Source organism: Triturus cristatus, chromosome 2_1, assembly GCF_964204655.1.
Source record: "Triturus cristatus chromosome 2_1, aTriCri1.1, whole genome shotgun sequence".
Lineage (NCBI taxonomy): Eukaryota > Metazoa > Chordata > Amphibia > Caudata > Salamandridae > Triturus > Triturus cristatus.
Window position 1 is genome coordinate 257,079,611 of NC_140581.1, and position 27,340 is coordinate 257,106,950.

The 27,340-nt window shown below is 45.8% G+C and overlaps 1 protein-coding gene across 2 annotated transcripts in view; it reads right to left on the bottom strand.

Annotated features, from left to right (window-relative positions):
• The window catches only part of AGXT2 (alanine--glyoxylate aminotransferase 2), a 399,697-nt gene that overhangs the window by 120,239 nt on the left and 252,118 nt on the right, over positions 1-27,340 (bottom strand). Inside the window, exons 8-10 of one of the 2 annotated variants that reach the window (XM_085630974.1) lie at positions 16,434-16,534; positions 3,626-3,718; positions 1,285-1,417 (exon numbers count right to left, since the gene is read on the bottom strand). In XM_085630974.1, coding sequence (XP_085487100.1) covers positions 1,285-1,417; positions 3,626-3,718; positions 16,434-16,534 — 327 coding nt within the window. The remainder of the gene's footprint in view (positions 1-1,284; positions 1,418-3,625; positions 3,719-16,433; positions 16,535-27,340) is intronic. The other variant, XM_085630979.1, reaches the window with a different exon arrangement.

A 27,340-nucleotide genomic window follows, 5' to 3' on the forward strand; every position in this document is an offset into this window, starting at 1 on the left:
TTCCAAATGCTTGTTTAATGTAGCATCAATGTGATGAAAGCACTTGACAGACCACACAATCCGTTGTAAAACAGTAACATTTAACTAGGGAGTTTTACCCACTGCTTCGTGTGACATGACGAGTGATAGGCTGTTGCTGCATGTCTGAGGTACATCTGGCATGGAAGGAAGTGGAGTGGATGTCAGAAAGAAATGAAATACAAGCACCATCTGTTGGGCCTGCCTAGCATAGGTTTCAAAGGCCTTATGTCAATCTACATCACCAACCCCCTTAAATAAACCAGCACCTACAGCAAACCTGCTGAAATACGATTAGTGAGGCGAGATCTTGCAGGGTATATGTCTGCTGATCACACAATGACAGACCTCAAGCGCGCGACACACGGACAGGCCCCTTTCAAAGCCTGGTGAACGGTGTCAGTGGAACATACAAGGAGCGCTGCTTCAGTCCTATCTTCGGTCAAGGGGTACCAGTTGCTGAGACAGTGAGTTGTGAGTACGTCTTAAAACCTGTAGAGCTGTCATGAGAAGATAGACCCCCTTACCACCAATCAAAGCAGCTTGGACAGCTGTGCAGCCATCTCAAGTTAGCATTAAACGGGGCACTTCCCTTTGCACTCTGGTGCATGTAGTTTTGAGTTTGCAAAAAAAGCGGGTCGAGTGCTGGAGCGTGAAGGGAAAACTGAAGGACAACTTGAGATTTCCTAATATTGTTGAAATGCAAGTTGCCAATGATGGCATTGGCACATAAATGACCGAGCTGCACAATCGTCGCTATATAAACAGAACCTGTTAAAAATGCAGAGAACAGGAATGTGCAATGCAGTTTGAGTAAGTAAGAGAAACACATAATCCGGTGACCGATGCTCAATGCTGCAGCCTTGCTGAGAAGCCCTCTTGCAAACGGCTCACGACAAGAAAATGAAAGGACTTCGAAGGGCCCCGCCGGCTGCGCACATGAGAAGCTGGCAGCCTGGCCTGTGCAGCACTTTCCTTGGTACATTTCAAATACAATATAAAACATTTCCATCAAGTCAAAGTCCTCCCAAGCAGCGCCTGCAGCGACCCTTCTTGTTCTTTCCATGGCAGCACTTTGGCAGAACATTGGCAGGCTTTGGCAGAACATTGCTGGTTAAAATGGGGACAGCATTTCATGAGCCTAATGGCCAGCACCGACTGCATTTGTAAAGTGAACGAAATAACTATTATACAAGCAATATGCAGTGCAGATATTTTGTAATTTTTTTCCTGCTGCTTTGACTAGTTTGAGACATTGTTTATTACCTGTTGTTGTAATGACAGCCGCCATTGGAAATCCATTGCCGATTCCCTTTGCCATGGTAACGATGTCAGGGGCTACGCCATGCCCTTCAAAGCCCCAGTAGTGGCTGCCTGTTCGGCCAAACCCTGTCTGGACCTTCAAAATAAAACCAAGTCCCCGGATTAAGTCAACAAGGTCTCATTTGTCAGATCACAATATAATCTGTAGTCAACAAATCCGATTGGCCGCACTCTGCTCGTCCTACCAGCATGTTGCCCCAAGGAACTGTGGTCCATGTAGTAGCGATATAATCTGTAGTCATATAGTGCCCAATGTTCTCTTCTATGATGTCTGCTGCTGTCTAAAGTTTGCAACACCTCTCCTACAATAGGTGTATGGAGAGTTGTTTTACCATCTTTTCTTACATCTTTATTTACAGATTTGCGGAAAATGTGACAATATTTTTATAAGCTGCTGTTAATGTTTTAACTCTAAAAAAGAAATCGGGTTGACTGTTCATCCTTCTAGGTATCCATTAGTATAGACTAGGATACTTCTGTTTGTTGTCCCTACTGCTGGTAGCACTGAATCATATATGATTTTACCGTTCAGAGTCCTATGTCAGCCTATGTACATAACTATGTCTGAGTGCTTCATACGATGCATGTTTACATTATACAATTATGAAAGTCTACTGGGATTTCAAGACTAAGAGCCCCTACTTAGTACCAAAGAAAGGGACAATGAAATGCGATATACGTTAGAAAAACCCACAATGTAACCACCTTTTGGGTCTTTGCAAATACCTAATAAGAATGTAGGAAGGGGTATTACTCACAGATAATGCTAAATGTCCTCTGAAAACAGTGCTCTTGGAAATAAATGGAAATGTCTCAGTTTCTCAAAGTCTATAACATGCACACTGTGCGCATTGTCTATGGCGCTATACTTATTGAAAGTCCAACACGACGGGGTGGGGGGGATAATTTTTGGGGTGGAATGAACAACACATAAGACAACTTTTTGGGGAAGAACATGATGCTTTTCAATGACAATCCTGGCGTGCACATGAACCCACAATCAAACACCTGTCCCCAACTATGCAAAAACCTGGGCAACAATTGTAAATGACCTAAGCCTTATGATGAGCGAGAAGTAAATGTGACTGATTTAAGGAATTTAAAACAGGCCATCATTTTAGTAGGGAGATATTTTTTTTTTCCAGCATATATTTTTGTAGTATATTTTTCCAAATGCTATTCTGCTGCTGGAGCAGAGAAAGCTACTTATACAATGGCACGGCCATTTCCTCTTTACTACAGAAGCAGAAAGCCGGAATATGCCATACCCTCGGTAAGGGGCCACCCCAAGCCCACTCTCGAAGCTGACAAATACCACCAGGATTAAGTTCAAGGTTCTGGGCACCGTCAGCAAAGCATACTGGGGCAAAACCGAAACATTTACAGCGCACTGCATTCGACCAGATACCTGTGATTCAAATCTCCATGCCAGATCAATCCAAGATCCTTCAAATTGGTCAAACGTGGGGGCAGATTTCTGCGTGTTCCAGGACTGAGACTGGAACGGCCTTAAACCCAGCCGGAGAGCTGAACAGAGTCACATGAAGATCGGGAGTGTCCTGGAAACTATTTTTTTAAACTTGCCTTCAGTGGAGATGGACTTGGAAAGTGTGGTGTTGAGAATATCGAACAGGAGGTCTGCTGGACCAATCCCTGTTCACAAACCGGGATGTCTAAATTGCGCACAAACTGGCTTGCAAACAGGGCTGCAATGTGGCAGGTAGCCTGTGTACAAAGAGGTCAAATCACAAATTATTGTTTACAGAGGGTCACAAAATGACCTAATTAATGAATATTAATTAGCCCCATCACTATTTCTGATCCACTATACATGTATGGGTGGGGACCTGGCAAAGGACAGCAGACCTCTGTCTGCATCTGTATTCTTAAACAGGAATGTATACCTTGTCCCCTGAAGGGACAGTTGATCTTCAGGAAGACATAGGGGTGACCAGGCAGTGGTTGCCATACAGAAAATAAATAATAACATTTAGAAGCAAGACTAAAGTACTACAACTTGATATGAGCACAGAAGCAGGAACACATTACCATCTTTTTGCAGCTTGCTTTAAGCATGTGTGCATAAAGGTCTGGGAATTTGACCCAAAGAAACAACACAATGAAGGAATAAGGAGTGACATGTGATGGGGCTAGGGTTCTCCCTTGAACATAAACCACAATTAGCTCCTGAGGGAAGCCAGCGAAACATGGTTAGCACTTTCGGGGTTTGAAAGAGTGCAGTGCAAAAGGTTCCAATTCTATTATACTAGAGAGAAAACCTCACCTCATCCGCGATGCAGACTCCTCCCCGCTCTCGTATGAGCTTGTAAGCCTCCTTTAAAAACTCTTTGGGATACTGAACTGATCCACCATTACCCTGAAAAAGAAAAACGAAGTGGGAGCCAGTCTGCAGGGATTATGCATTTTGCAGCTAAGAGGTTTTTAACACCCCAACAATTAATGCTGCTCCATCTTCAGCCTCACTTTCATTTCTAAACTGTAATCAATCCAGCAACCGAAGTACAACAGAATATCACTGTCCCGGCATTCATGCGGATCTTAAAGTCACAACTTTTTGTTAATGATATAGATGTATTTATGCATTATGGAATTTAATGAAACGTGTACACATTTTTAGGGGGGATATCCTGGAGCAGTTCACAAAGAAAATAGTCATGTTTTGAGTCATAGGGTGATGCTTACGATTCAAACATTGCTATTTTTAGGAGCTTCACAAAACTCCTAGCTGTAAGTACACAAACCTATCAACATTGTTGTCCATATCCCTAATCTTTTAGGAGGTTCACAAAACTCCTAGCTGTAAGTACACAAACCTATGAACATTGTTGTCCATATCCCTAATCTTTTCCACAGGCAGAAATTCTGTTGGTTTATCACGAGGTAGGGATGACAATATACTTTTACTTTAATTCTCATTTTGTATTGCCTCGTAAATCCTTTCTGCAACATACCTATCAAATATAGCAGCGTTGGGATCTTTTTACACCTAATTTGCACACTTCAGCCTTATCATCAATAAGGTTATGTGCACAAATTGGGTGCCTAAAAACATTTGGAAGTTTTGCGAATACCCAAAAAGTTCACCTTCCTAGTGGCCACCACACTTCCCGGAGGAGACCCATGTTTCCACGCCTACCCTATAAATTTAAATTCCATTTTCAAGCACAATTGTCAGTAGATCATAATTACTGTAATCAAGATGTGCCATTGGTGTCCACAGATGAAACTCTTAGAGTACCCAAGTTGAAAGTGGGTGTGCAAAATTGAGAGACTAGCATTTATACATTTACTCCATTGATATTTTAGTTTGTGTTTACTAGTTTTATACTTATATATGTGGTGGAGCGGTCTTCTATAGATCTAAGTATCCCTACCATTGGGTTAGAGGCTGACATGAGTATCTTCCAGGAATTAACTGCAAGTCTAAAACCATTTTTTTTATAAACAAAGTAATAGAGTTAAGCAGCAAACCGCACCCTGGTTCAACGACGCATGCAAAAACAGCTAGGAACGAGCTAATGGTGATGTTAAAATCGAAATCCCCTGTAGAAATTGCGAACAGTAGGAGGTTATATAAACTAGCCCATAATAAGGCAAAAAGGGACTGGGAGTGTGAAAATTAGAAATTGCTTTTAGAGGCCGCTAAATATAAGAACAGTCAGTATTTTTGGCATCTATTGGCAAAGGATCACCAAATTTGGTTACACAAACTGATTTCTACTTTCAGCCCCACGTATGGGAAGAATATTTTGGGGCATTGTTTGCAGATCAAGGGTCGTCGTTCGCTCCAGCCTTAAGCATGAATCCTTGTAAACAGGTAGTAGTTGATGTTGAAAATATCACTCTTGTGGAAACAATTATGGCCATAAAGTTCTTGCAGAGTGGCAAAGCACCAGGTCTTGACAAGCTTCCGGGAGACCTGTTTAGGGCTGAACCGACTGACTGGGGTCCACTGCTTCAAAGGGTTTATAAGGGTTTATAATACTATCCTGAAGGGGGGTGCTATTCCGGAGACCTTAGGGGGGGGGGGGGCGCCAAAATTATTCCCATTCATAAAAAGGGCGATAAAGGGTCGCCCGGGAATTACAGGCCCATCAGTCTTATCGATGTCTCGCAAAAAATCTTCTGCAAAATCATTTTGACCAGAATTCAAAACCGGATAGAGGAAAATCATGTTCTGTCTAACTTACAGGCAGGATTTAGGGCTGCAACTAGTACCACGGACCAAGTCTTTAGGTTCCGCCTGATAATTTGGAAAGAAGTTACAATCATAGGCGGTCACCTATATGTAGTGTTCGTGGACTTAAAGACCGCCTTCGATTCCATCGACCGGTTCCAACTTTGGCTAGCGCTGAGCACATTAGGATTACAAGCTTATTTGCTCAGAATTCTTGTCAGGTTACATCAAGACACCTTCGCCAGGGTCAGGTGGAATACTGAAGGCTGTCTGACTAATGCCATAGCTGTTTAGAAGGGCGTTCGTCAGGGATGCGTTCTTGCCCCTACACTGTTTATCCTCTACATTAATGGTCTAATAGGAGAACTTTTTAATTGCAGTGGCGATCCCCCAAAACTGTCCGGCAAGGTAGTGCCGTGTCTGCTTTTTGCAGATGATACTCTGCTTACTACCAGAACACCCCGTGACATTCAAAATCTTCTAAATAAATTTGCCTTAGTATGTAAAGATAAGGGTCTAGAAATAAATGGGCTAAAAACTAAATATATGATTTTTAATCCATATAAATCAAATAAGAGGAAACTTACCCTGGGCACGCAAAGTTTGGAGCAGGTTAGTTCCTTTGACTACCTGGGTATCCGTATCAACGATAGGCTGGCATGGACACCGCAGATAGAAAAGAGCATTGAGACCCACCAGCATGTTGATTGTGCTATAGTTCAAAGGGCTAGAGCTTCCCCCTATCGGGCAATATCCCCTATTATTGAAATTCATAGGGCTAAGAGCCTAGGTGCTGCCCTGTATGGGGCCGAATTGTGAGGGCTGGAAAACCTGACAGACTTAACTTGTGCTGAAAATAAATTTATCAGAGCCATTATGAACCTCCCAGTGAATACACCACTCTTGCCACTTAGACTAGATCTTGGCCTAAAACCTATAGATCATCATGCCACTCTGAGGTCAGTTTTGTTCTGGATCCGGGTGTGAATAAGTAAAACTCAGGTGCCCCTTAGGAAGGCAATGGTAGAGTTGATTGCCTTGCACAATCAAACAGGCCGCATCAAGTGGTTTAGTAAGATCAAGGTCTGGTTTACAAAAATTGGGATGGCGCAACTCTGGGAGGACCCAGGGTCTATGACTAAACTCATGGTCCCTCTAGTTAAAAAAAGGTTTTGGGAATTAATTATCTCAGAAAGGGTTGAACGGTTTGCACATTGCACTTTGACTGCGGGCTTTCTAAATGTTCAAGGAGTATTTGCTTTTGAAGGGTTTCTGGATGATATTGAACCGCCCCAGGTACGAGCTTTGTATGTTCAGTTCAGATATGGAACCCTTCCTTTGAATGCAATGAAGATCTCATGGGGAAACTAGTCTGTCAATCCATTGTATCCTCTATGCCATATCTTCCCTGAAACTATTGAGCACTTTTTTTTCTGCTGTTGCTTTTCTGCTGAACTTAAGAAAATCTGTCTTGCCCCTGTATGTCGCACTTTATCTTTTAATTGTCCATTGAAAGCCATACATATATTTAAATCAGATACTACAAGCTGGTTAGTATTTGCTGTCTCAAGGTTTTTAATGTTTGCATGGTGGAAAAGGTTCAAAACGGGCAAACCTGTTCTTGTGTCATAGTATCGTTAATGTGACTATAATCAGGCTGAGTGGTATTCTTCAGACGCATGTATATTGACTATGAAAGATTTAGAAGCTTGTTTTACTGTATTGTATAACTTTTTAATGGCTTTTATACTGGTGTACATTTTATTGTTTTTATTGATTATGTACTGTATTTAAGATGTGAATGATCATATTTTTGATCGATTGAATACATAAATATATATAACTAGTTTTATACTAGGATGAAACCTGACTGATTGAGACCTACGTTTACTGATGGCCATCAAATAAATTAAAACACCACAATGTAACGTAAGAATATACTGGTACCAGCTTATCAGTTTCCTTCACCGGAGAACCACTGCTCCTCATGTTGACCATGGCCTCACATATGATAGGGGAAGACTTTCCGCCATAGAGCACATATATAGAGATGAACCTTGTTCTATGTGGATTAATAATGGTGCGGATGACTCCACTAGAGTAATATTCACCACACCATGATGCATCAGGCTGGCATAAGGTGGGTTATAGGAATATAAAGTTAGACACTGATGGATGTGCTTGGTTCCAAATAAGGGGTGGTGGTCTTTGAGGGTTTTTTTCGATTATCACTTTGCCTATAAACATCATTCTAATATGATTGCGTTTTCACAATCCAATCCAATATCCTTTAATTTGGCAATTTAGGGGCGGCAGTTGCCAGGCTCTTTGGTAGCTGCCTGGTCACATAGTTCTGGTGTGACCTTCTTTCCCTGGGAGTGTTAGGCAGACTGACCTGGTGCCGAGCCCGGCATGCAGCGATATCAGACTTGCAGAGGAGGCACACTCCCCTTTTACCTACTGTCGGGGCAGCTGGTCGTCCCAAACCCAGAAAAGACAGAGCAGCAGGAGTCCCTATGAATACAGTTTGATCCCAAAGCAGCGAGAGACAGGGGCCATTGTTGCATGAAAGGTAGACTGCAAAGATACCCCAGACCTAAGGCTGGGTGTCTCACTAAAATCCAGAGCCCCTCAGTGACTACGAACCCCGAGATCTGACTGTTCTGCTACAGCAGAGTGGCAGGGGAAAGAGGTGGATGTGGCTTTGACAGTACCAGCACTGCAGGGCAGCTACAAGAGCTTCAACAGTGTCCAATATGAACATGGACCAGTAACTGAGGATTGTCTGCCAGGTGAATTTGTTTTGAGATCCCTTTACTTCCTATGTAATAATAATAATATCCACATTTGTAAAGCGCGAACACTCACCTGTAAGGGTCTCTAGGCGCTGGGGGCCGTCAGGAAGACTTAGCAAGCTATTGCCCAGAGTCACATGGTGCTGGGCTAATCTGCCGCCAGCGCCGGGGATCGAACCGGGATCCCCAGATTCCGGAGTCTGTCACCCTGGCCGCAGCGCCACACCTCTTCCATGTAAGTCCCGGGGCCTGAAAGTTTTGAGCAATGGTTGCCTATACCACATCTACTTACCATCTCTCCTAAAGGGCAGAAATCCAATCTTCTCTGGAACTAAAAAGATTTCTTTGCGCCTAAATCCAATGTTTTGTGTGAGGATATAGATGGAGATGGAATTCAAGATGACCCGACAGTTGCACTGGTGCAAACCAGAGTGCTTAATACAGAGAAAGTCCAGGGTCTGCAAATTTCCATCTCTTCCATGAGCCAATACCTACAGAAACAAAATGCTGTTCCCTTCATGATCCAAATTGAATCCAAAAGGAAGGCTCTTGAAAATGCTGCGAGACCTACTAGAGTCGGCATAGCAGGATTCACATTTGTTTCACAAAATACCTACTTCTTGTATCCTTACACACAGAGGTTTTTGGGGGTGTCCCACCCTTGCCCTTATACTTAAAAAGGCCCCTAGCAATCTCTACGAGAGGTACAAGTGGCACTTAAGATGGAATCAGAAATTAAATAGTGGACTTGGGGCATAAGTGAGGAGCTAATGAGAGATGCCACGAAGATGAGGGATCTGGCCTAAAGGGGCAGCAAGATTAATGTATTTTCCAATCTCTATCATACTACTCAATTAAGACAGCAAGAACTCCAACTTCTCAAGAAAGAGATTAACTCAATGGACATGCAGGTTTCCAATTGTCAGACAGCAAATTTAAGAATGGTGTGAGAGGGGGTAGCCATGGTCTTCACACAAGCAAAAGGTGCTCAGGAATTTCTGCAGTGTCAAATCCAGGAAGGAGACTAACGAGACTTGCTCGGTGCCTTCAGTCCTTTTGTATCTTTCTCTCACTGATCGACAATGATTTGGTGTGACATGTCTGCGGCATTCCGTGTAGGCTTTTTGAATCCATGTTACAAGGCTATGGGCCTCACTTAGAGTCTGGAGAATGTAAGACTCCATTACAAATGTGGCTAATATCTAGGCCTGGGCGAAATTTTAATTAAGCCAGAGTAATGGGAGTAATTTTGTGTAACTCTTTTGAAGCAAAACTACTGAAAATTACGCAATTACACCTATTTGCGTAATTATAAGTAATTGGGCCAAACATAGCAAGCACGAGTGGCTAGTGTCTGCTGCTGTTGGTGTTCTGCGGCATTTAGCACTCTGGAGTCTGGTTGTCCTCACCATATTTTCAAGGCCTACTACCTCATACTTAAGACGTATCATGGCTGTGATAGGACTGTCATGGAATGCCTTAGGATGACAATGCCCTTTTGATGGGTATGCTCGAGGGCCCCCAATTCTGTGATGCGATCCCTGGCTACTTCCAACTGCCACATCCACCCCATTGCAAAGGAGCCCCTCAATGATCGTGATCCTATGGGAGCCCCCAGGTGCCGCTTCGGGCACAGAGACGGGTCGGAATCGAAGGAAAATGACGGTCCTGGAGCTTGGACCGGAGGCCGCATTGGAGCTTCCATCAGTCTACCTCCAGCTGCCACTTACCAATCGCTCGCCTACAGCAGGTGCCCCCAAGGAATTGGAATTCTGGGGAAGACCCTGGCTGCCATTGCCTGGGCCGCCGCGGGATCTCTGACATCACCCACGTCAGCGGGCAGCTTTGTTACCATTGGCCGTGATATCGCTTACACCAGCCTATAATTGTCTGCCTGCTACCTGCTCCTCCTGGGCTTAGGGGTGTATTGTGTGTAAGGTCCGAGAGCCCCAGGGCGGCCGTGGATGCAGTCAGGATGCAGAACTCAGAGCAGCATACCTTTATTTGGGCGGTTGGCCCGTGCAGGGGGAGTTGACGGCCCTGCTGGCAGTGGGTGAGCCACAGGGCTGGAGGCACCAGTCCCTGAACAGTGCACCCTCTGCATTTCCTATCTAGGGGCACAAGTGCTATTGTGCAATGGCCCTCTACTTCCTTGCACTCCGTGACCTTGCAGTCCTTCCACTGCGACACACAGGGCCGAAATCATGCCCTCGATGCCCTACCCCTGCATTGAGAGATACTACAATGGAACCTATGGGACAGTCAGCTTCTGTTGAGCGGGTGCCCTCTTGTGTGACTCGGGGAGGCAGTTTTTCTTTGGAACTCCTGGGGTGCCGAGTTCCACTTCTCTGCTGAGTGGGTATCGACTCTGCTGCTACTTCATGACTTGCTTGCTGACCGGTCACAGCAGACCAAAGAACACATGACCATGAGTACCCTGCAAGAGGGGATCAAGCAGGGCACTGGCGGCAGTTACATGTTCTACATAAACAGCACATTTGAGAAACTCCAGGCCACAATCAATGCTTCTGGCAGCGTTTAGAACATAAAATTGACTCTCTCTCTGTGGAACTTGGCCGTATTATAGAGGACTCCTGGAAAATTTCTGGAAGGATCAATACTCTGGAGGGAACTGTACAATCTTTGACTTCTGTTGTTCAATCTGTGGACCTTTGCAGGCACAGACACGGCGCCTGGCTGCTTGTCTTGATGATGAGGAGTAAGGGGCCCGCGGGAACAATGTCCGCATCATGGGACGTTCTGAGCATGTTGAGGGTGAATCTCTGTTGGCTTATCTGAAAAACTGGTTCTGGAGGTGATGGCCCCGGTGGGCCTCTCCAGATTCTATGCCTTGGATCGAGTGCCGGCCAACTGCCTCTCACCGGGGTTCCACCGCCTACATTTCCGGGACTGATATGAACTCCTGAAGCAGGCACATATGCATGCCTGCTTTGCGGTGGATAATACCAAAGTATCTGTATACCCTGACTCACCATCCAGGTTCAGATACAGAGGGCATTGTTTCTTGTGGTGCAGAAAAAGTTAGATGCCCAGGGATTGCTTTAGTCCTTGCTATTCCCTGATCAACTGAGAGTCTCGAGTGAGAGTAAAGTGCATTTCTTCACTGACCCGACTGCGGCATTGGACTGTGTGAGCTCTATGAATGAGGTTCTGTGCGGCTTGATTTACCAGAACAATGACAACCTCCTCATCCAGGGTGGCAAAGATTCCAGCGCAGGGAGCTCTATTGGGGGTCATAGTGAGGACGGTGGACAATCTTGACTGATGCAGATCAAGATGGCATTACTTAATCACTTCACTTTTTTTCTGCACTGTGATGGTGGGGTGGCTGTGTGGTCAATTTCTCCTGAGTTGATATATCTCTTACTTATTTGTGTGGTCGGCGAGGAAGTCAGGCAGGGGGTTCTGGCAGGATGTGTCCTATAGACCTCGATTATCTAACTGGGTGTTTTTTCTCCTCCCTTAGCCTGTGGCTCCCGCCCCGATTTCCGTTAAGGAACAAGTTAGGCCATTGGCCTTTAGTTGGCTCCTAGGCAGTCCGCGCGTAGTGTGTTGTTTGGACAGGATGGATGCATGTCTCAGTCCTTGTGGGGGTGTTGGGGATTCTTTATTCTAAGTGTTTTAGGTTCCTCGGTTTTGTTTTTTGCATTGGAGGGTACATGGCTGTGGAATTGGTCTGGTTGGTATTGTGGGGCGAGACCAAATCGATTGGTGGCAGATGTGTGTGGGGTCCTCATATTTTTATTTTTCTGGTTTGATTCCCATGACAGCCCAGGTTAAAATGCTCATGTGGAAAGTGCAGGGCCTTTCCTCTTCTTCTATGCATTATAACATGCTATCTTATTTGAAACGTAGGGAGGGTCCACATTGCATTCCTACAGGAAACACATCTTACAGAGTCTGAGGGGTGGGTCCTCCATTGGCGTTGGTGGGCTCAGCTTTATACCACCACTTACTACGCTTTTTTAAAAGGTGCTCTTATTTGGGTCAGACCTTGGGTCCCCATTCATTTGCATAGGGCAGTTATTGACCAAGATAGCTGTTATTCTGAAGCATTAGGTCGCTTGGAGGGTAGAGATATTGCTCTGCTGAATATCTATGCCCCAAATGTGGACCAGCCTTTGTTCCCGACTGGAATGATTCCACTCTTGTATTTTATGGCACCTTATCTGATAATAGTATGGGGTGATTTTAACTTTGTGGTGTATCTGGGTCTGGACAGGTCACATCCACCGCGGCACAATACGCCGGCAGGCATGCTGGTGGATGCTGCCTGTTCTTGGGCTGTGCATTGGGACCTGGTTGACTGTTGGAGAGTGAGGGACACAGAGTGTTGAATGTATTCATACCGCTTTGGCTTGCATGACCTTGAGGTCTGACTTGACAGAATTTTTACCTACAAAGTGATGCACAGCAAGTTGGGGGGGGGTGCATAATTTGTCGAAAACATATTCTGGTCACTCCCCGGAGTTGTATTCCTTCTAGTGGTCCTAGCCTCGATCTGGTATCTCTACTTGGCATTTGGACCCGCAAAGCTTGAAGATCCGGCTTTTCGGGTTCTGCTGGGTGAGCATATTGTGCAATACTGGCTTCATAATGCAGGCTGGGCCTCATCTGTGGGGGTAGAAAGCCATGAAGGTTGTGATTCAGGGATACTGCATCTCCAACAAAGTGGGTGTACGGTCCCAGTTGCACTCTGATGTTCAGCAACATGAAGCAGTGCTTGATGGTCTTCCCCGTGGGTTGGAGGAGACCCCAGATGGTAGGGGACACTACCTGGAGGAAAGAGAGAAACTGTTTGGCCTGGTCGAATGCCTGTGGCACTCAGGTTATAAGGCTTATGTAGCCAAGGAGATAAATCGGGTAGAATGCTTGGAAGGCTGTTGCATGGTGAGCGTTGTGGGCACACCATTCTCCAGGTGAGTGATGCCTTGGGACAGGATGCCTTACATTGCAGACTCCTCCCCGGCGACCCTTGATTCTGCAGTGGCGGATCAGATGGGTGCAGACATCACTGAGCAGTAAGTAGGGGTGAGATTAAACAAATGGCATTGGGGAAGAAGCCTGGGCTGGACGGTTTACTGATCCAATTCTACGATGCATATGCCTCGTGGCCCTCTTTAACGACTCCCAGCAGCGGAGTATACTTCCGTCCTCACTACCTGAGGCCGCTGTTGTATCTCTTCTGAAAAAAGATAATGGGACCTCGTCCTTGACTACTATTGTACCCCTCTCAATGCTCAATACCAACTACAAGGTATTGGCAACCCGTTTGCTTCGCCATATGTGCTCCCTGGTGCACTCTGACCAGATTGGCTTTATCCCCACTTGTAGCACCATGCCCAATAGCCATCAATTGCTCCTGGCCTTGGACCAGCAAGAGCGGTTGCCGGTGACTGCACTGGTCATTGCTGTGGATATTAGGAAAGCATTTTATTCACTCCAATGGGTGTTTATATATGCCACCTTGTTTGGCATGGGCCTAAGCTTACCCTTTGTCAAGTGGACAACGCTTCTCTACATTAGCCTCTCATGCTGGAGCGGGCCACCCTGAAGGGATGCCCCCTTTCCCTGCTGTTATTTGCCAAGGCCATAGATTCCTTTCCTCGAATGGCCTGCTTGGGCCTACACTACCGGGATCTGCCCCTTATATCCAACTGCACACACATATATATCTTTATATGCAGATGATATTCTGCTGTACTTAAGGGGGGATGACACTGATCTCAGGGGAGTTGTGACAGCATTGTCAGACTTCAGCCATTATTCTGGTCTAGAGGTCAACTGGGACAAGTTGTTTGTCTATCCCCTCCGCAGGGGTGCGGGTCTGTTCCCCTAGCCCAATGCTGCTGTGGAAATTACACACTATTTGATGGTAGCCATTTATCGTTCACAGGACTTGCTGTATGAAGGAAATTGCAGCCATGAACTAGACACTCTGAGGTGTTTGTGGCCTTCTGGACCACGTTACCACTATCAGTGAGTCGCCGGGTGTTTGGATAAAAAATGGTTGTACTTACCCGCCTCCTTTACTTGTTCGTGGCCCTCTCATTAGAATTGTCTCAGAAGTTCTTTCGAAATCTTGATGGTAGACTGCTGTTGTTGTACTAGGGCACTTTGTGATGACGTGTGGCCCTTTGGAAGTTGCACCTACCGGTGACGGAGGGTGGCCTGGGGACACCCGATCCCAAGCTGTATTATATAGTGGCAAAACTATAGTGGGTGGCTCGCAAGAGGTCATATCTGTGGGATGTCATGGGTCGGTGCGAGGGTGGTTCTCCAAACAAAGAGTTGTTTACTAGTATCTTGATGAGGTTGGTCCCTGCTACTAGGGAGCAGAATTTGAATGCATTGATTAGAACAGCAAGCTTTGTTTGGGCTAGGGCTCTTTGGAGGATGCATACCAAGATACCGTATATGTGTGAGCTTCCGTTCCTGGATGCCCGGCACTCGGAGCAACCAGGGGGGGTGGTTGGGGCTCCACAGGTGGATGGTGGCTAGGGTTGGTGCACTGGGCGATTTCTTTGTGGGGGGCGGACTGTGTCCCTTCTCAGTACCCTGAGAGACCTACGACCTCCTTGTGGAGCATTTTTTGCTCCATGGAACCCAGACTCACAGGATACGTGGGGTTGCAGAACCGCCTTAACATGGATGCTTATGCCATTTTTTTCTCATTACACTGCTCTATATGGCTCTCCTGCAGGGGTGCATGCGTTTCCGTTTGTGATGGGAGGAAGGCTTGGGTACTCCTTTGATTGATTCAGCTTGGAGGAAGGTCCTGGAATGCCCGCTTTAAACTCATCCGGTTTTAAAATTTGCACCAGGCTTATCCTATCCCGGCACATACACACTGTGTTCCCAGCTGAAGCATCGGATCACCCTCGATGTTATGCATGAGATGCGGGCTTTTCCCATATGGTGTGGTCCTGCCCACTTTTACTACCATACTGAACCACGGTCCTACAGGTGGTTAACAGAGCCAGCAACCGGGACTTTGTGCTTAGCCCCCAGCTGTGCCTCTTGGGTCTGCATTAGCGTGCTGCGGCTCACACAATTACCAAACTGATTTATAGATCTGGCCTTGATTCTTGTTTGCAGGCATCTAACTATGAGCTGGAAAACATCTTGTGGTCTGGATGTGTATAGATAGAGGTTGGAGCTGGTAAAATGGGTGGATTGCTAGAGAGAAGCAATTCATAGAGAGGAGCATAGGGATGTACAGAAGGTGCCAATCCTGCCTGCATGGGATGCCATATTGTTGCCTGTCCCTGATTGGACCATGGAGGTCATATGGTTGTGGATGAGGCCCTCTCGAGTGACCCCCTCACCAGCTTCCACACTGCGCTGAACTGTCCCAACTTTGAGGGAACCTCCTTGAGTGCTCTTGGGTTTTGGAGTGTGACTGGCCCCATGCTTCTGCACGAGTAGGGGTCTGGCATTGGATGAAGGGGCGTCCGGACTAATGGGTCGGAATGTACAGCCATAGCTCTATTGGTGTAAAAGGTGCTTGCCCACGATGAGCCCATCGCTAGCCTCTCCTTTCCTTCATGATAAGCTAGACATGATGTTACTAGTCCCTCTAATCGACATGTATATTGCTTTTGCCTTACACTTTGACTGTCAACTCCACTGCACTGTCTAGTTGGTTTAAAATGATAATGAAAAATATTCTTAAAATATATAAAAAATAAAAAAAGGGGGGCGGTGAAGCCGTGCAGAGTGGGAGGTGTGCGGTGCAGTTTTGAGGAGCTGTTTTGACAGTCGGACAGGAAGTGCTGGATTAATTAATCTCTTTGCTCCAGGTGAGATGTAACTCCTGTTCCCACTGCACTTCCCTTTTAGGATACTAGAGTGCTAATAGCCCTATTATGGCGGTAATTTATAGGCCCTCGCCTATGTCTTGCATCCATAATTGTGGGTGCAGACAATTGACAGCTACAGCTGTTACTGCCCACAACTGTGTGCAGTACGCCTAAGGAGACTGTCTTCGTAATCGTTTTATCAGCTTTAAATTTGATATTTTAATAAGTCAATGCATCAGTCAATTGTGCTACTATTTTCCTAGTAAAGTCGCTCACCTGAATTGGCTCAGCAATAAATCCAGCGATCCTCTTGGGCACACATGTATTTAAGGTCTCCTTTAACTGGTCGATATACTTGTCATTTGCTTGACAGCTACCTGCGTCGAGAAAGCAGACACACAATGAACGTCTCTTGCTCGCCTCGGCCTTCTATTCCACAACATCCTGAGCAATTTCTTTCATATTTATGGCCATTTTTTCATCCGGTCCTGATGCAAACACATTGGATATCACCATTTTACACCACCCACCATATTAGTCATCAATTACGTCATACTCGAAGACAGACCTAAAATGTACCCAGTAGACATGATGCGTAAATGACTCAGGTTTACAGATATAGAATGAGAATACCAGTAAATATCCCTCTCACCAAACAAAATGCAAGGAGGAAGGCCATACGGCAAGCGGATACACGAGAATGGACAGCCCCACAGAACGAGTTTATGGATCTTTAATGCAAGAGGAATGAAATGATTTTGCCTTTGTCAAGCATCTCATCCAAAACTGGGTATTATTGGAGGAAGACCATATTAAAAAAAAACACTACACTGAAGAGAACGCTACTGAATACCACCCGTTCTTTATCAGAATGAAATGGTGGGCAATGCACAACTTTGATTGAAATATTTAACTAAGATGATATTAGGCAACCTTTGCACATTTCGTGAAGCCTGTTCAAAGAAAACACAAGCTGGCAAATCAGAGTACTCTCTTTAGGTCTAGCGGTAACCAGGAACTTTTGATATAACTAAAATTATGAGGATCAAACACTTTCTTATAAGGGTTTCCAGCGAGCCAACTCCACCCATTAGTCAATTATTGTGTTATTCACATTTCATTTTCTTCTCCAATTAGAGCATTCAGCATAGGATAACGGGTTAGCCCATTGCAGCCTCTGCAAACCTCACTGAGTGACAACATTCTGCCCTTTCACCAGGAGCACACCGACACACAAAGGGCCTGGGACTTCGGTGGCAACGGATGCCTTTTTAAGAGAAAAATATCTTTTCGTTTCGCCTGTGTTTTTTTAGATTGAATAGGTCTGGAATTTCTCTATCAAACACGTTTTGCAAAAAACATTACCAAACAAGCATTGGCCAAAGCCAAAAAGCTGGCAACCGATGCCAGACCTGCTCGCTTTGCCAATGCTTGTTTTAGGGTTAAGACCTTTGATTTTAACAAAATTCTCTATGTGTATATAATATATAATGTACTAACTAATAGGTTCATTCAGCTACCTCACTTCATCATTTGGTCCGTTGTTGTGTCAAACACATTTTTGCTCCAACCACCACAGCGCACAGGATGAGGCAATGGCTCGGCCGCTTCAGCCATTGGCTAACCTCGCGGCGAGTGACCTCTTTCTCCTCTTGCACAGCGCAGAGTTATACAGAAAAAGTAGTCACCTAGTAGAACTTTACAAAATCATTCACAAACATGAACATGGATAAATCTAATAGTCGGCAACCACTGCCATTCCTAGTGGGTTTGCCAAAGCTTCTAATTGATTCCATTAAGTTTTCAAAGCATGAAAACATTAAACAAAAATACTTACCGGCCCTCCTAAGTGAGTGTTAAAGACACAAGATTCTCAACCATCAGGTGACAGTGTCAGTGCAGGACACAAGAGCGCAGATGACTGTTGCTCAGTACAGCAACACAGTCAGAGTGTGAATTAGATTAACAAATGGCTTGCAAATGAATTGTGATGATATTTTACTATCTACTGTTGCATTTTATCAGCATATGTGCGTCTCTCCCGCTTGCCCCTGGTAGGTTTCCGCGTTGCAATGATTTCAAGCTTGGTTGAAACCCATTTTAACATGCTTCTCGATCAGCCACCCCGATAACACCAGAGGTTGCTACTGTTATGATGGGGGTAGCTGCGCTTTATGGCTAGGAGGGGGCACTATGAATGGGCCAGGTCTTTACAATGAATTGACACACACACTCTTGTTTGCTAGTGTGGTCACCGAATACCGAAGTCCGGCTTCCGGTCCCAGTTATTAACTTCAAAAAGACGGCCGCTCCCACTTCAGGCCTCTACCACATCTATACTGGCAGAGAATACTGGAGGGGGCACACCCCTCATATCTCAGCAAGGTGGGGCAGCCCACCAAACATAACATTCCTCCTATATTTTAAATAGAAGTAAAAAACAGAAAGAAAAGAGTGAGAGAGAGAGAGAGAGAGAGAGAGAGAGAGAGAGAGAGAGAGAGAGAGAGAAAAAAAAACCCACTGCTCAATAGTTTAGATCAACACAAAGTCCTTCAGATGGGAGGATGCTGCAGGACATGGTCGGAAATGGTACCTCCCATACCTGCGCTGACCATCACACTCCCAGTCGTCATCTCCTCTGGCATCTTGCGGGCACTGACAGTCATTAGGGACTTCCTGGGAAAAGAGCTCCGATGCCGTACAGGTGACAGTCTTGAAAGTACCACGCCTAGTGTCCATGGCGAGAAGACCTCATCGTCAGGATGTTCTGGAGAAATGTAGACACCATTGGATTCTGCCCTCCCCATCCTTCGTTTTTGAGGGTGTCTATATCCCTGGGCTGCTCGTATGTCTGTACTCTTTAAGACAAGATATGTTCCTTGTGATGGTCTCTCCTGCCCTCTGGGCCGTGATCATAGTTCCTATCACAGCTTGAATTATCCAGGGGTCTATCTTAAAAGGGAGCGTGAATTTTACCCATGGATAGCAGTTCTTCACCAAACTGCATCGCCAACAGCAAAAGACTTTGTCTTTGCTCCCCGGATCCTAGACATATGATCATTCTTGGCCTGCCGTTGCCTCAGATTCCCCGCAACACGTTCCCGTAGATTTGATGACTGTCCCACTTGAGGTATGATATCATTCATAGCTCGGTTAATACAAAGAGAGACTGGGCTTACATGGGTTGTTGAGTTGGGTGTGAGTCGGTACTCTCTCAGGAACGTGTACAGCGCACATTCCATGTTTTGGCCATGGGCTAGTGCAATCCGAAGAACTCTGTTTAGCATGGGCATAAAACGCTCTGCCTCCCCATTGGCTTGAGGCCAACGTGGGATGATTTTCCGATGCTGAACACCCAGAGACAGTAAATATTCAGAGAATTCATAGCTGGAAAAAGGAGGGCCATTATCTGTACGCAATTCTTTAAGAAGGCCGTGTATGGCCATTATCTTCTCTAGCCATGGTATAGTGTTACTGACCATTGTGGAATCCAGGATTTCAACCTCTGGATATTTCGAGCAGTCATCAATGACAACTAACATGTGCCTTCCATGTGGGAGACATCTAAAATCAGCGCTGGCTCAGTGCCAGGGAAGAGGAGGTATTTCTTCTGTAATAATTGAAGCAGGAGGTTCCGCTGGGCCAGTCGCTTAACACAGGGGGCACTAGCAAACAGTCTGCTCTACAACATTGTCGAGGTTGGGAAACAGCGCAGGCAAGCTTTAGTCTTTGATATCCCCTGATGGGTTAAGTGTGCTAGATCGACCACTCACTGCTGTAGTGTCCTGGCAATGACCAGACAAGATCCTCTCATGAGGTAACCTTCCGGAGACATGGCTAGTTCAACACAAATGTTGTGCAATGCACTCAGGACTGCGTGTGCCTCTTTGGTCCTACAAGGTATGCCATCTCCCTGAAGTCACTGCAGCAATGGCCAGCTGCAAGCACTCGTCCTCCGATGTGGCACTCACAAACTCTTACAAAGAGATGGGCTGAGGCGTTATCACTACCACCAGCCTGACGTATTCCTCCACCTCAACTGCCACAAACTCTTCCTCCTCAGTGGCCTGTCTAGTATGCATGGATAGAAAATGGGCGGGGTTCTGCGCCCCGGGGAAATAGATTACCTGGAAATGATACTACTGTAACTGCAAAATCCACTTTTCAATCCTCGTTGGAGGCTTCGAGGAGCGTCCCATATAAAGTGGAATGAACAGCTTGTGGTCTGTGTGGACTATGAACAGCTGTCCATAAAGGTATAGATGGAAATAGCGACAGCCCCAGTGAACAGCTATCGCTTCCATCTTGATGTGGGAGTATCGTTTCTCGGTATCCATCAAAGCCCTTCTCTCATTGGCTACGGAAACCCATTCTCCATCCTTCTGTTTCTGTGACAGCACGGCGCAAAGGTCAGTGGGACTTACGTCCACTGACAATTCAAACTCTCTGGCTGAGTTAAAATACACCAGAGTGGTGTCAGCTTAGAGTGCTTGCTTGGTATCCTGAAAAACTTCTTCTTGGACGGCCCCCAGTCCCGAATGGCGTTGGACTTCGTTAGCTGTCCCAGAGGGGCAGTGAGGCCTGTCAGATTCCAAATGAAACGTCCACAGTATGTGACCATGCTCAAGAAACTCCTTACGTGGTCACTGTCATGGGAGCCGGCGCCATCTGGATGTCATGGGCTTTGGACGGATCCGGTGATACTCCGTGCTGGGTGAAACAGTATCCAAAAAATGCTTTCTCCTTGAGGAACTCACATTTTTCTTGGTGGAAAGTAAGGCCACACTCCTGCAGATGCTGGAAAACGCCTCTCAGGTGGTCCATATGTGCTTCCAACGTGGGGGCATGCACAAGAATGTCATCACTGACATTAAGAACCCCTTTTAGGCCCGCTAGCACCTCTCGGATGGTCTTGGAAGACTTTAGACACTCCGAAGCTAAGGCGTTTATACCTCCGAAGACCGACATGTGTCAAGAACGTGGTTATGGCTCTTGACTCGGGATCCAGTAGCAGTTGGTGGTATCCTGCTCGCAGATCCATTTTGGAAAACCATTTAGAGCCACTTTCCTCTACCACTATGTCATCTAAGGTGGGGTCAGATGCCGCTCTCTTCTAATTGTATGATTAGGTAGCCTCATGTCCACGCAAATTCTCACCCCGACTGGTTATTTGGGCTTCCATGCAACAACGATGGGAGACACCCAGGGAGTCGGGCCATGAACCCGTTCGATTATATCAGCCTGCTCAAGTTTTCTCAACTCTTCCTCCACTTTCAGCCTCAGATGAAACACCACTCTACGGTGCTTGAAGACCACTGGCTGAATGGAGTGATCAATGGGAAGATGGACCATGTGGTTTTTGAGGCAACCCAAGCCCTCAAATCGAAGAGCAAATTCCGCCACTAACGATTCTATGCTCTTTCGTTGAATGACAAATGCGAAGGCCACTAATTGCAGATATTCCGATGTTCGGCAGCTTAGCAGCATCGCCTCTCCTTCCTGGGTGACATATATCTTAGCACAAGTAGAATGGAAACCATGGCAGATACTGGTGGTAAATACTCCAGCCAACGAAAGAGGAGCAGTGGGAAGAGTCTGCAACACTGAACGTGTCATGATGTTTATAGACGCCCCGTGTGTCGATCAGTGCTGGAATCAGGTGTCCTGCGATCAGTACCTTGCACTTCAGTATCCGCCTCCTTAGACCTCTGTCTGGTTTCATGGCGTGAATGATATGGACGGCTCCCTCCATGTTGTCATCATCCATGTCCCCATCAACTTCCATGGATTGAGGAGTATTCAAGATGTTAACTTGTTTGTTTCGCTGACTCCTATGGGCAAAATGAGGAAGCGTATTGCATGCGGAACACCGTTTTACTTCAGCAGGGCATGGACCTTGATGGGGAAAGGCCCACCACATCCATAGCAAATTTTGTTGGCGTTGGCCAGCTCAGTCTTCACATGATGTTGTAATGCTGCTTCCATGTGCTTCTCGCACTTTCGACAACTCCTTTGACCTTCCCATCATCAGTATGTCCACCATTGCCATCCCCGGGACTTTGGAGTATGTGCTCCCTCAGCTTAGCGGACTCACACCCTTGGATAAATTGTGCTCGTATCTTGTTGTTGACGTCCGGCAGTATGCATGTACTTGCCAGCTCTTTGAGCCAGGCGTAGGAACCATCCACTGACTTATCTGGGAACTGTCTCGCCTGTCGCAGTAGAATACGTTCGTAGTCAGGGTTAGTAAGATGTCCAAAATGGGCGGTCAGGGCTGCCTTCAGCGTAGCGTAAGTATGCGGCGGTCCAGCTTCCACTGCTGATTTCCCAAGCTTGTGTAGTGCAGCACCACCCAGGTGCAGCAATATGGAGTGTTGACATTCAGCTTGTAGGCCCACCACCGCAAAGTAAGTCTCAAGGCGCTCTAACCTGTCCCTCCAGTTGGCTGCCTGTGCCGATGGTGGGCCATCGAGCAGGAACGGTTTGACGGGTGGCACCTTGGACATGTCAAAGTACAGATGGCCCAAACGCATGCACATATGCGTGACAATGATGTACCGACCTCTGACACTGGAGAGGGAGAGGCCCACTCTCAGTGCAACCAGGAGGAGGCCAGTGCTGTCTCCCAGGCTCGTGAGCGTGCTGCCTCAGCACAAGATACAGCTTGCCTTTTCACTTTCTGTTTATGCAGCTGTGTGGTAACAAGTCCAATATTTCCCTTGTAAACATGTGTTTGTCTGCTGTTTCTAGTGTCCCCAGCTGAGGTACACTCTAATGGAGCCCAGATGATTAAAACACTGATCTGGCAGCATGCCAGGTGCTCTGAGTCCACAAGCAAACAGTCTCTAGGCAGCCGTAGTGATGCGTGGAGCGGCCGCACAATGCAGGGGGGGGGCTAAACCTCTTGATCTCATTTCAGTGGCATTCACCACACATGGGGCCAGCAACACGTTGCTTGGCCGCAGGAAGACACAACGTGGGCAAGAGCGGGTAACAAAACAGGCTAACAACAGTCTCACCTGATGTTGACGCCGCACACAATGCTCTGCGGCCTCCTCGCCTCCACAAACGAAGAATGGCGGCCCCAAATAAAACACAAAACGAGGTCAGGAGCAACCCCGCGGGATGCAGGTATCAATAGCGGCAGGCACCAGAGTTCATCCGACCTTCGCGGCCAGTCTGTTGTTTTGGGGGCATCTACGCTTTATGGCTAGGAGGGGGGCACTATGAATGGGCCAGGTCTTTACAATGAATTGACACACACACTCTTGTGTGTTAGTGTGGTCACCGAATTCCGAAGTCCGGTCCAGTTTATTAACTTCAAAAAGATGGCCACTCCCCCTTCAGGCCTCTACCACCTCGAGGATACTGGCGGTGGCACACCCCTCATATCTCAGCAAGGTGGGGCAGCCCATCAAACATAACAGCTACCAGGTTGTGCTTTCCTTTCCAGATGGCAGTTTTTTATTTCAATGTGTGTGGAAAGATGTCCCTTTCATGCATGGATATAGATAATATATTAAAACCATACAAAAGCCTGTTCAGGTGAATCAAGGAGGCAGGCACAAAGACAAGGATTCGCTAATTTGCAAATGAGGACATGCTTCTTAGAATTGTCCCAGTGCACATTACGTGCTGGCTCAATCTGCATTACAAAAGGGGTCATGCAAGTATCTGTAGGCCCTTATGTATTACCAAGTGCCCCAGGGCACAGAAAACAAGTGAACACCAAGTGTGTCCCTGGGCACTTTCTGTAATATAGCATCTGGTGTCTAGAACCTGCTAATGTAATTCTACGCGTTTTATACACTACGGCCTCATATGAGTTTTAACTTAGTGGATAAGATTAGAGTTTAGGATCAAAAGTCTCAATATGAGAGTGGTGGTGGCCTTAGTGAAATATACATACAATGGGCAACTTAGATGATGTTGTTAAAATATTAATGTATCTTTTTACTATTTAAAAAAATGTAATTTAATGTTGATGTACTATGCAAAATGATTTCATATAATGAAATACACAAAGGAATGATAACTTTTATTGTCAGATTCCTTTTATTGAAATATCATGTGACAGTGGATGAATTGCCTGATAAGACAACACCTTATGAAAATATTCTCTTTTTTACTTTTTCTCTCTTTTACTAGTCCTCTGCTGTAGGATTTCAGGATGAATATGGTCCTACAGTCCTTCAACTCTGCACAACTTTCAGTTAGACATGAACATTAAGCATGCAAAATATATCGACTTGTATTTGTGATCTTTGTCATTTGGTTGAAACGTTCTCTTCAAAAACCCTCCTGCAAAAAAGAGCTTTGTTAGAGTACTACATGTCTACCTCTGACTACTTCAGAGAGCTAAGCGAATTAAAGAAAAGGTAAATTAGGGTCCAATCTTCGAAGAAAAGGCTGTTTAGTATTCTTGAATCCCTACCCTCATGTATGTTGTGCTTAGTTGAAAGCATGCAATACCAGTTCAGTTTCAAGCACTTCATGAAAGATTTGTAGATTGGTTGATTCCCTGTGACTTGGGTATAGAGAGTTTAAATTTGAATACATGTACTCCCAGAAATCTCTCAAAATATTGCCACTGCAGAATGCAGGTTTTGGATGAGAATTTAGGGTCTTATTATGAAATTGGCAGTCTGACCGCCCTTAGTCAATCTGACCGCCTGAACACTGAGGCCACCAGGTGACCGCAGGGCCTGAGGTCTTACGACCAGCATATTATGAGTTTAACACTGTGCCCGTGATGTGGGTGTGGAGATTTTGCAGTGGTGGTGATTACTTTTCCATATATTTCAATGCATGTGTGAGCATTTTTACTGCATGTGTTTTGGATGCACACATATGCATCATACATGTGAAAAAGTACCACCCACCCATTGCAAGAGTTGGGCCTATATGTGGGGGGCAGTACAGGCAATGGGTATATGGTACAAAGAAATCACCACAGACAGGGTCGTGTTACTCAGGGTGAAGATGATGCTGTGAAGGGGGGACCTGAAGAAGGGATGCATGTCGAACTCTGACCGAAAGAACAATAAAGGGGTCAGTACCCACCCCAAATACTGACAGTGATGAAACTTCCCTGTACCACCTTATGGCAGCTGCTTTTACTCGACCGCGACCTCGGCGGTGTGCTGGTGGTGTCAATGGTTCAGCCTGGTCGTTCCAAATTCAATCTACACATCTTGTAATACGGCAGTCGGACTACCAAGCGCACAGCGTTCGGACAGCAATCACGGGTACAGTAGTTCACGGCTACCAAACTCGTAATAAGGCTCTTAGTGTGCAGTCTACCTCAGCACTTATCCTGAGCTTTTATGTAAGCATGATGCATGATAATGCATGACACAAAATATTCTTTATTCATTTACTGGGAGCCAGTGGAATGCTTTTAATGGTAGTTTTATGTGACTGTGAAACAGCAGGTTCATGGACAAATTTCTGCTTGGTTCTGGACCCCTTGAAGTCTGCTGATAAGTTTGTTTGGGACTCTAATTTAAAGAATATGACATTAGTCTGTGCAGGCCATCACATAGGCTCTTGTCAACTCCAAGTGGGTGTCAGTTTGCTGGATGTTTCATGAATAGGGAGAAGTGTAGATTGATGGACATGATCTTTGTATTAATCTATGAAATAAATGCAGACTCAAAAATATGACTTAGAGATTCTTAACTTTCAGTAGGCGCGCCACTTGAATGGCAGTGTGGTGTATTCCTGTGCTCCCATAATCCAGATTTTTATATAGGCTCCTTTTAGGGACTGGGAATTCTCTTTCACCTAGAAAAATAAATGGTGAAGACCAGTGGTGATGGTGAGTTGATTAACTAGGCTGTTGTCTAGCTGGTAGAGGATTTGAGCAACATCAGCTGTCAGAGACAGGAGGCGAAGATGGCCTGTCGACAGCCTGCCTACATTGCCCATTGAAAGAGGAAACTATTCCCACTAGCCACTGTGTCACAGTGCACATAATAATACATTTGACAAGAGTCTCTTTTTGAGTGTCACAGTTAGGAGGAAATACCTTTGGCAATTTTGTCATTATTGATGAGAAGATGTAAATAGCATTGGTGTTAATAGCAGGGCACCAACCTTCTCCTGACACCTGAAAGAAGAAAAAGGCCAGGCAGAATAATAGATCCAAGGAAAGAAGATCCACAAGGAATTCCAACTTAACTGCTAGAGAAAATGCTGATAACATGAGTGTTGAAAAGCCAAGCAGAAAACAACAGAAAATTAGATAATTCACAATGGAACAATCCAAACGATAAAGGAAAAATCAAGGACAAAGCCAGCCTTGAGCATGACCAAAAATCAGGGAAGGAGATTCATTTTTATGCATCGTGCCTATCCGGGTACTGCCTTTTATAAGTTTGAAACAGGAACTGACCACACAGGAGTAAATTCGGCCACACCTGCTACTGAAATATTCCAACATCTTCCCATGGAGTGACCCACCACCTTAGAAAGGGCATTTAATATGGTCAAGCTCCACCCTCATTTCCAAACTCATGGCATACACTCTCCCTCAAAGAAGAAACCAAAGTCAGACATTAAATGCACCATGCAGCATTCTGGAACTCCTCTGAAGCTGCCTGCACTGCATGCTTCTTGCAAGCTGGGTCCTGCAGGTCCGGCCATGCTAGAAAAATTATTATTGACCCAGCTTCCAGGAAGGTATGAAAGACGTTGCCTCCTGGATGAGCAACAGCTGCCTAAAACTCAACTCAGAGAAAACGGAAGTCCTTGGATCCACCCCCTCCGCATGGGACAACATCTAGTGGCCCACCGCCCTCGGCAGCCCCCCACACCCACATACCAAGCCCGCAACCTCAGCATCATACTCACTCCCTCTCACCATGAACCGACTGATCAATGCTATATCTTTCACGTGCTTCAACACCCTCCGCAAGACCTTCAAATGGATCCCACCAAATCCAGAAAGATCATCACCTATACACTCATAACCTGCAGACTGGCCTACGGGAATGCCCTCTACGTCAGAATAAACAAATCTCTACTCCTCAAACAATAGACTATCCAGAACGTAGCAGCTAGACCTGTCCTCGGCATCCCACGACAACATCACATCACCCAACACCGATGAAAACTCCACTGGCTCCCTGTTGACAAGAGATTGGCCTTCAAGCTCCTCACCCACGCCTACAAATCCCTCC